This window comes from Rhinopithecus bieti, unplaced genomic scaffold (assembly GCF_001698545.2).
Source record: "Rhinopithecus bieti isolate Rb0 unplaced genomic scaffold, ASM169854v2 scaffold_17939, whole genome shotgun sequence".
Lineage (NCBI taxonomy): Eukaryota > Metazoa > Chordata > Mammalia > Primates > Cercopithecidae > Rhinopithecus > Rhinopithecus bieti.
This window is the reverse complement of record NW_016809446.1, coordinates 2,359,333-2,369,628: the sequence shown is the minus strand read 5'-3', so window position 1 is coordinate 2,369,628 and position 10,296 is coordinate 2,359,333. Positions and strand designations below refer to the sequence as shown.

General features: G+C 36.4%; 1 protein-coding gene across 11 annotated transcripts in view; it reads right to left on the bottom strand.

Moving 5' to 3' along the window:
• UNC80 (unc-80 subunit of NALCN channel complex) overlaps positions 1–10,296 on the bottom strand; it is a 231,389-nt gene that overhangs the window by 114,806 nt on the left and 106,287 nt on the right. For 7 of the 11 annotated variants that reach the window (XR_001888651.1, XM_017889402.1, XM_017889408.1 and 4 more), the window contains exons 23-25: positions 9,119–9,331; positions 3,930–4,101; positions 923–1,056 (exon numbers count right to left, since the gene is read on the bottom strand). Coding sequence is in view for 10 of the 11 variants with exons in the window: in XM_017889402.1 (XP_017744891.1) it covers positions 923–1,056; positions 3,930–4,101; positions 9,119–9,331 (519 nt within the window). In the remaining variant the exon portion in view is untranslated. The remainder of the gene's footprint in view (positions 1–922; positions 1,057–3,929; positions 4,102–9,118; positions 9,332–10,296) is intronic. The other 4 variants (XM_017889406.1, XM_017889411.1, XM_017889410.1 and 1 more) reach the window with 1 other exon arrangement.

The window sequence follows — 10,296 nt, the reverse complement described above, 5'->3', positions numbered from 1 at the left end:
AAAAAAAAAAAAAAAAAAAAAAAAAAAGGAGGAGAGGAGGTAGATTGTGGATTGTAAAATTTGCTTAAATGGTAACACATAGATTGTTTACGTAATGATTGCTCTGGGAGAGTGCCATAAGTCTTATGTGAACCGAGAAAGGAAAAAAATGAGTTAGTCCAGTTCCTCAACTCCAGCTGGATGATGCCTATGATGACAGAACCACTGGAAACGTGGTGCCCCTTAGGGAACTAGGAGTGAAGGAAAATTGGCTCCAAGGTGTGCCCCGTGCCACACACTCTGTGAACGCGCCTGGTTCTTGGGTAGTATTTATATTTATATCATTGGTTAAACAAATCAGGCCCTCATGGTACACCACACATGAGTGTATATGCATGCACACACATGCATGCACACACACACTCATGGTCTTATTTCTGTCTATCCATAATCTACAGGAAATGCTACAGAAATAACAATGTACGTTTGGGGATGTTTAGACACTAAATACTGGAGTACTTTCAACCATAACTTAAATGAGAACACTCATTAAGAAGCAAATTTCTATACAGATTTATGAGCAGTTGGTATAAAAAATTTGTTGGTGAGTTCTGGAAAATATTAGCCATAAAACTCCTCATATTTTCAGAGTAAAGGAAGCTAAAAGCTCCTAGATATTCCCAGCATAATTGATAATGATCAATGAAACACTGTATCCAGTAGGACAACCTTCACTGATTTCTAGATCAACTTTGGAGTTATTATTATTTGTAATGAGGAAAAGAGTATTTCTTTTTATGTTTCAAAATCCCTTGGTTGAATTTTTAAAATTATGTGATACACTAGCCATGGAACATTTAAGAAAACTGTGAATCTTGAAAACCCAGACACACGCCTGGCCTCTCCAAGTAACCTGATTATTAACATGCATGCTTTAACTTACCACCAGAGGCTCAGTGCGAGGTCTGGGCAGGCAAGAAAAGGTCTCTCGCAGGAAGGTGGTAATCTCCAGAAGAAGTTGACATGCTGCCATCTTCAAGGCAAAGGGGCAACCGCATTTAGAGGGGTTCACAGTACCTGTGAAATGAAAGTGTTCTTTCATAAGGAGACAAATCAACAAAAAATACAGAAATGCATAGTTTGATGGACATAGCTACAATGTGTAAAATCAAATTGCATATGAGAATGTTACCTATGTATATCCAACATCCAATTACATATGAAGACTTCATCTATGTCTATGTAAGTTCAATTTACCTATTCCCTTTAGCATGATTTATGCACTACCATAAGCATCTCTCTTCCTCCATTTTGCAAATTCTACAGAATGCTTCAGTATTAAAATATTGAACAAGCAGAACTAAATTATTTTCCTTAAAGCATCATAGAGTAACAAAATGCAGTCGAACTAAACTAGAATAGCTTTTAATGAAAACAGAAATGGGAAGTAATCTCGCAAGATTTCTACGCTGCTATTCAATCAGATTTAGACTATGTATATGGCAGTGAACTAGATTTGGAGCTACAAAAATTCTGCCAGCTCATTTTATGAGGGATGTCTGTCTTGCTGTTCTGAGGGCAGTGAAGTTGTTTCAGCTGTAGTTCAAATGTGTTTCTGCAACACAGACAAGACAGACTTACTGGATCACACATATCATACAGTTTGTGCAAGCTAGCCTGTCAAATTAAGGCATAGCTATACTAGAAATGTACAAATATTCTCTTTTGCTCTGAAGAATATTGACCTTTGAATTAGTAAAGCATTGTATCCACTAGAAGCCAACTAATAGTTTTTGCTCTAAAGATAGATAATGGCCACGGTAACACCATAGTGATTTTTCAAATTCTCAGAGTTAGTTCTCAGATATGTGTCATCACAACCAATGACACAGGATGATGCAGAAATATATTGATTATTTAAATGTTCAGAAAAAATCAAAGCCATGTAGAATTCCTTCTCTTATAAAAGAAAGGAAATGGTTGTCTATTTTAAATGAATCAAGTCATCAAGCAATCACAATATCATTACATATGAACAGTCCTAAAAATATCTCTAAAATGTTTCCTGGATGTTAAGCTTTCTTAATTGAATAGAATACAAACTTCATGATTTCATTCGAAAATAGGTGGAAATTATGGTCTTTCTGTAGATATTTAAGCTATTGTTTTCTCAGGAAAACCATTTTCTCTCCGGAGTTAATTTGTTGCTGGGGACTTTGCCTGTCATCAAGAATGGAAAAGACAAGCTTCTGTAGAATTTCCAGCCTGAAAGTTGCTTGCACCACAATTAGCCTTTAAATGCAAGATGAGCTGTGTATTGACGTGAAAGTGGAAGTAAAAATCAGACATATCAATCTTATATATGCCTTATAGGGGCTATTTGACTAAATTTTGTCTGGATATGCAACACTTTTAAAAAAATAATTGAACAGCAGACATTCAGTATAGACTTTTGGGTCTGTCTTTTCACTCCTAAGGTTATCATCCAGGCTTTTCTTACCAGTCCTGCAGACAATGAGCTTAGTCTTAGTCTAGGCTCTTTCATGGCTATCATATTAAATATCCTGTTTTAATAAACAAGGATTGAGTTCTACCTAGTCTCAACAAAAAGCTAATATTCTAGGCATAACATACTGGTAAACGACACTTATGCAGTCTAATGGGGATTCAAGTTGTTTTTGGCCTATAAGGATGCATGCGTTTAATGTTGCTTCAGCTTCTCTCTGTTCTGAACGGCCCCCTGGAAGTTCCAGGGTGGTTTAGAATGCCCTCTGGCTAGACGGGTCTTATGGTGGGCCTTCCCTAGGTTCTGTGATTGCTGGATAAACCTCATTCTAAGATAGTTTAGGCTATTGTAGATATTTTTGGGATTGTAGATTATTAGGCTGAAAGACTGACATAATAATTTGGTGTTTTGTCAATGGCTACGTCAAGAAGATTTGCTCTGATTTGATAAGGTCTTAGAAGGGGCAACATGATTAAAAAATGCAAAAAAAAAAAAAAACAAAACTTTGGAAGGAATGTGGAAGGGAAGATCATAAGAGTTTTCTTTGATTATTATTCAGTCCTGCCTAATGTTACACTCCATCTATTCTTTTACATTTCATGACTGCAACGATGCAGTAGGTCTGAATCACCTAATGAAGGACAACTCTTAACATGTAGTCAGGGAACTTGAATTTCAAACCACAGGGGAAGGTCAGAAGGAAGATATCTCAATACGTTCACCATATAAAGATACGAATTCCATAACTATAACTGGAATTTTGTATTCCATAAAAGGCAGTGGTACATATATACAAAAGCTTGTATGGTATAGAACACATGTATGCACAAAATGATGTTGAAGAAGAATATAATAGGAATCCTTTTGTCTCTACTTTTCTATGATGAGTTTCAATTCCAAATTTAATAAATAGGTACAGTACAGCCGACATTCATAGTTCTAGCAACCTCTGAATATTTTAATATTTCAGTGTCATGTTAAATACTATAATATACTTGTTTAAAATTTTCAGTATTTTACTGATTTGGAAAATATTTCATATTCAATTTTATTTTGTCTGATTTTGTTTCCTGGAGCAACAACAACAACAACAAAAACACACAAAAAACACAAAAGAAACACAAAACCTGAAAAAATCTCTTCTAGGACAGTAAATTTTCCGCAACTGTAGTCTCTCAGAGATGTTTTCTCAGAGAAGTCTAATACCAATATTTGTGTAATAGCAAGAGTCAAAGACGAAAAAGTAATAAATGTTCCATCTTGTCTGCACCTCCTTGCCCCTGTCTGTCTGCTCTTTCTGGTTCTTGCCTTGTCTCTGTGTGGCTTTATGCACATACATGCACAGGGAAAAGGGGATAAGGCGCAGTGGGAAGACATGGGGAGGTGGTAAGAATATGAAGGAGAAAAGAGAAGTATTAAGTGCTCCTAAAGCAGAGGTTCTTACAAGCAGGGGTTCTTGTAGTAAAGGGAGTCTCCTTACTGTCATCTAAAAAGTCTTCCTCCTCATCCTCCTTTCTAAGTCTCCTCTTGGTCTCCTCATCGTAAATGAGACCCAGAAGGTTGGCTGGGCTCTCACTTTCCCCATGGCACAGCTCATTCAATCGGACGCCAATTGCCTACAATGGGAAGGAAAACAATGAAACAGCACAAACTAAGTCAAACTCTAAAATAGGCTCTCACATTACACCAGACATAAGTAACCAATTAATGAGAATTATTTCCAGCATGAGCCTCTTCTGTATGCTACAGTGTTGTTTCCACCATATTTGCCAGTATGGAAACCAGAAATGGAAGAAATTACTATCCCCAAGGTCATTCAGTTTAAAGATTTGTAAAAACTAGGATGACACCTTTGTATCTTTGTACAAAAGTTTTTCTGAAAATATTTCCATTTACTCAAAGGTTATTTATTTTACAGATATGATAAAAGGGAGTACACAGTTGCTTTTAATGGAGGATTTTGTTGCAGTAAAACATCAGAACGCACAGTTCCTCAGAGTGCTTCTGATTATGCTATTTTTAATGAGAATGTCACTGTCACGCTAATGAGTTTAGAAGTTGGCCAGAATTCTGTTGCTGATTTTTTTTCTGTATGTCATTATATATGTACTTATTGGCTTCTTTTATAGACTTTGTTCCTCTTTCCATAATACTCTATGAATTAGTAAGAAATGCTAAGTTTTCTTTTGGTAGACTGCCCAACAACATTAGAAATATGACTTTTAATAACTCAGCACATGAACAATATTGGTTTTTACATGGTATTCTTAGAACTAACATCCTTGCTATCTGTTATTGAATCATCAGGCACTACTGTCTGGTTTATCAAAGGAATTTTCCACAAGAAGAGACAAAAAAACACTATCTCCATCTAATTTATTTTATTTCCAATTATATAGTGCATGCAACAATGGAAGAGATGCAGGCTCAGGAGTGAGAGAAAAAGTTAAACAGATCACTGAACTTGGGGTTTGACAGTTTGGACACTCTCTGTTTAAGTAAGAGCAAAATTCCAGCTAACTTTCTTCTTTCTTTCTGTATCATACTTTGCAAATATTTAGAAAAGTTACTAAATTCTCAGCAAGTAAGAAAATACACTTACTACTGAAAACCAACATGCTCAAGCTCTCTAAGTGAAGATTATCCTCATAACTCTTTAAATGAAAAGACATTTTGAATGTTGTGGATATCTGGAAACAAAAGGTCTCCCTAAACTCTGGAATTAAGTGAGGAGCTAAAACCAGGAAGCAAAAACCATACCAAGGAGAAAGCAGTATAGAAAGCAGTATGTGGGATTCTAAAATTTTAGCTGCTAACTGGGTAAGTTTTAAGCAAACAAAACAAATTGTAAAAACAAAACCACCACCACAACAAAAAGCCTTATCCTATTTTGGAGATCCTCTGTTAAGGAGGAGACATGCAGTTATGAGTCTGGAATGGAGCCAACAAACTAAATAGTGAGACTCAAAGAGGAAAAATGTCTACATTGACCATTCCAGGACGTTGTAACTAAGCAACTTAAATTAAATCCACCGTTTATAAAGCTTAAAGGGCTGCTCAAAAAATGAACTTTTCTGGTATAATATTATATGTCTAAATAACAATTTATATCTCTATTTCTCATCCAAAGCTAGAAAAATGCCTCAGGGCTATGTTTTTTCGTCTCTTCCTTCATTCATCAAATATTTATTAAGTGAGGTAATTTGTTAGGTATTAAATAGAACATAAAGTTGAGTAAGTTGTTATAGTACACTAGTACCTTTGTTTAATGTGTCCTGGTAAATTATAAGCCCACATAGGAAAGATTACTATTTGGCAAATAGGAAAGTTAGAAGGGCTGGGAGGTTTGCCCAAGGTCGCTCAGCAGGATTCAAATATAGGATGTCTGACTATCTATGCCTGTGTTCTTTCTTTCTTTCTCTCAATGAGCTTATAGTCTATTGAGGGATGTAATAACATAACAAAACAACTAATTAAGTGGCTAAAGATACTGGAAACACTTTATTAGCTCATAAGATAGATTAAATTCATTTCAGAGAGGGAGAGGGTCGGGGAACTGTGGGACTGGAAAACTACATTTTGGGTACAACGTGCACTACTCGGGTGATGGATGCATTAAAATCTCAGAATTCACTGCTGTAAAATTAATCCATCTATGTGGTCAAAAACTGCTTGTATCCCAAAAGTCATTGAAATAAAAAAAATAAAGAAATAAAGATAAAATTTAGTTCAGAGAACCACAGAAAATCTCACAGAAGGTCTCAAAGTTTGTAGCCTTTGACAAATTGGTGTTTTGACTGATGGAGAATGGGGAGAGTAGACATTCGAGGATACGGTCCTGAAAGATGTATGTTCATGGAAATGCACCATGTGCTCAGAGACTGCCAGAGGGGCCACTTAATTGAAGTTCAATTTTGTGAGAGGAAATAATGTACAGAAAGGCTGAAAAGGTAGATTTGGATCAGATCCTACAGTTCTTGAAGTTGAACTTCATTTTACATTCTTGAGAAAGATGAAAGATAGTTTCTGAGTGGGGGAAGTAACCTGATCTCTCATTCCAGGGACATTGTACTAGCTACCCAGGAATGCTGAGACAAGTATGGACTCTGCTTTCAAAAATTCATGTCAGAACCTATTATTATTGAACATATATTAGGAGGAAAGTATTTAAATACATATTCTTTGGGTACATTGACTCATTTGAGTTATTAACCCATAATCTTGGAATGGTTTGAGTGAAGGTCATGGAGAGGGCAGTGATGCCAGGCTAAGCAGTTTGGGTTTTATCCCGAGGGAAAAGGAGGGCCACTGAAAGCATTTTAAGTGAATCAGAAACACACTCTAATTTGCATTGCAGCCTAATCACTCTGGGAGCAGTTTGGAGAATGAATTAGAGGGGGCAAATCTGGAGGCTGGGAGATCAGAATGAATGTCATATCTTGGGTGGGCTGGGCTATAGGAAGAACTTTTCACTGACAGTGTGTAGGATGCATTAAATGAGAGGAGACTGTGAGGAGAAGACCAAATAGGAAAAAAGTTTAATCATCCAGATGAGAAGTCATGGAATCTGACCTAAGGGGTTTCAGTGACACGAAAGAGGTGGGATCAATGGCGGGGAGATGGGGATATGCTCAAAGGTTGGCATCTCAGATGACGGTGGTGTCAATAAGAATAGAAAGCTCAGAAGGGTTGTAGGTGGCAATGTGTTTACTTGAGGAGAAGGGTTTTATTTTGGAAGATTGAGTTCTAGGATATTAACTGAATGTTTCCAAAGTGCAGCTGGCAATGTGGGCCTGGGATCTGAAAATTGCTATGGTTAGGGAAGTCTGTACTTACGGGTTATAGTTGGAAATATAAAAATAAATGTAACCCTAAAGTAAGTTATATAGGAAGAAATTAAAAGAAATCCTGGAGAATATCTGTTTATGAGGAGAGAGGAGACAGAGGACTAGGAAAGGACACAGAGAATTAGGCACAGAGATGCAAGGAAACTCTGGAGCATAATGGTTTCAAAAAGACAAAGGTATGTGCAGTTGGCAGTGTCAAATGCTGCAAGAAAGTCAGAAGACACTTCTCCTGAAAACACCTGTTTGTGAAATCTCTTGGTCACAATCTCCCTATAAACCTGAAACTCTCAAATGCGCAGCACTTCGTGGTTTTCTCCTCCTGTAGGAAGCCAATGGGATTATCAATTGTGACTGCTGCTTCAGAGAAGCCTCTCAATAAGATCTTCCTTGAATGAGATAGGTAATAAATGGGGGGCTGAAACATCTCTCCACATTAAAGAGATTATTGGTGCCTCTATGTATCTCATGATATGCATTTCATTGACACTGCTTGACTTGTATAAACTCTTGTGCTGTTAAAACTAAATTAAATGCAGGATAAGTACAATGGAATCACATAATAACTTAGCTCAATTATTTACAAAAATAGATATTACATAGGAGAAAGTGTGTCTTCTCATATATATAATGTGCAATAGAAGCCTGAAAAGGGCAGTGCTAAGTCTTGATCATCGACATTAGCATTAATGAAGTGTTCTACTCCATCGTATCATATGTATATATAAATATATATATACACACACATATATATACATATATATATACACACACACACTCATGTATCCTTTTAAACAGGATGTCTTTATATAGGAAAGAAAATCCAAAGAACAGCAAATGAAGTAAAGACTGATACACTTATAGAAAGACTGCACATATACTGAATACAATTCATGCCTTTTGAATAACTCAGGCACTTCACAAAAAAGATGTGAGTAAAACTGGAGGAAGAATACCCTTAGCTGGTAGGCACATTGGTAGACACATTCAGCTGAATTATTAATCGAAATTATAACAGTTATTCCAAGTAATCTTTAAGAAAAGAGGAATATATGGAACCTCTTTATGTGTGTTTATGTTCAGCTCTGTCTAAACTTAGCAGAAACAACTTGGTCCTCTTGAATTTCTTTTTATTCGTCACCTTTTTTCCTTCTATGGTAAAGAAGTTGGAGTTATTTTAAGGGTCTTTTTTGTTAGAATTCCTAAAGAAGTTTCATTCATTCACTTTTAAATTTATTCACTTATTCATATGCATACATACATATGTGTGTATGTGTGTGTGCAATTTCCAAAAGCTTTCAGACAACTTAAAGGAGGCACATCAACAAAAGAGAAAATTTCATTAAGAAATTAGAAAAAATTATGTCCTACAAAACATAAATTAGAATAGAATCCAAAATAAGGGTGTATTTTACAATTATAACAACAACTATCAAAAAGACAATTCTTGATGAATACAGCAACTAGAAGCAAGGCTTTGAAATCTAATCTGGGAGATGGAATATTGGTTCCTCTACTTACTATTAATATACATGTAAACTTTGGTAGGTTGTTTGACCTGTATAAACTTCAGTTTTCTTAACTGTGAAACAGAGAGAGTAATTTCTGACCTCATAGATTTATTGGGACGATTAAATGAGTTGTTTATTTTTCCCCAAAGGGTTCCCTTCAGTACCTGGTACATATCAAACACTCAACAAATTGTCTTCAAAACCAACACAACCAATCAAAAAATGACTCCACTTCACTCAAGCATCCTAATTGTTATAGAAGAAAACCGAAAGCTCACGTCTCCCCATTGGTAGAAGAGCTTGGCCGCATTCCACTGCAGCTTCTGGTTTCGCTTGTTGCCCACAATGGGAGAGCGTCCCCGGGAAAGGCCTTTCTTGGTGATGTTCACATGGTGCCCTTTCATCCACTCTGGCCAGTTGCCACGGTTGCAGCGGTGAACAAAACGAGCACATTCCAGGAACAAGGCTGCTCTGGCCACCACAGGGGCTTCCTGAGGAGGGTTGTTCAGGAAAGAATAATGTACGATTAATGAACAATAACTTTAAATTGGTCTTAAAGGGAATGACTGTGTACTTTTAGTTTATTTTCCTCTTCATGTTTTGATTTAGTTTGACTATATTTCCTAGGGTTATGTCTGTACAGCCAAGACAGTAGTGAGAAATCTGGAAAGTCAAATCCCTGAAGAAAATGTGGCTCTTGAAGAATTAGACATTTTAAGTAGGTTTCTGTGTTGCTTTCTCCTTCTTCTCAAGAATCTCAAGTAATTACATGTCTCCAACTTTGTATATTTAAGGGTGGCAGTGATTTGAGTGTAAAGTGAAAGAGCTTTTAGTGAGGTCTTAAATATGAACCTTTTTTTGCACCCTAAAATTTTACATGAAGCAAACAAATATTCCATTTCTAGAATTAGTCTTATTTTAACCAAGGGCATCAGAAGTAATTTTGTACCAGCAATAGTCTTTTGTCTATAACCATCCATATGCTCCAAAGAGGTAAAATTGCTTCTGCACATTTTGGCTATAAAAAAAAGGAGTTCAAGACCAACCTGGCCAACATGATGAAACCTCATCTCTACTAAAAATACAAAAAAATTAGCCAGGCGTGGTGGAGTGCACCTGTAGTCCCAGCTACACAGGAGGCTGAGGCTTGAACCCGGGAGGTGGAAGTTGCGGTTAGCCAACATCGTGCCACTGCACTCCAGCCTGGGAGACAGAGTGAGGCTCCATCTCAAAAAACAAAAAAGAAAAGGAAGCTCAGTCTTGTTGAGTTAGTTTTTTTTTTTTTTTTTCCTTTTGTCATAAATAACCGCCTGGATTATACTTAAATAGGCATGGTTTTCATTGAAAATATTTGATAAAGAGGAGATTAATTGATAAATGATAGAGCATTTCTTCAGAAAAATATCACTCCACCTTGTCATGTCAAGATGTGCTTGAAAAAAAAAAAAAAAAAAAA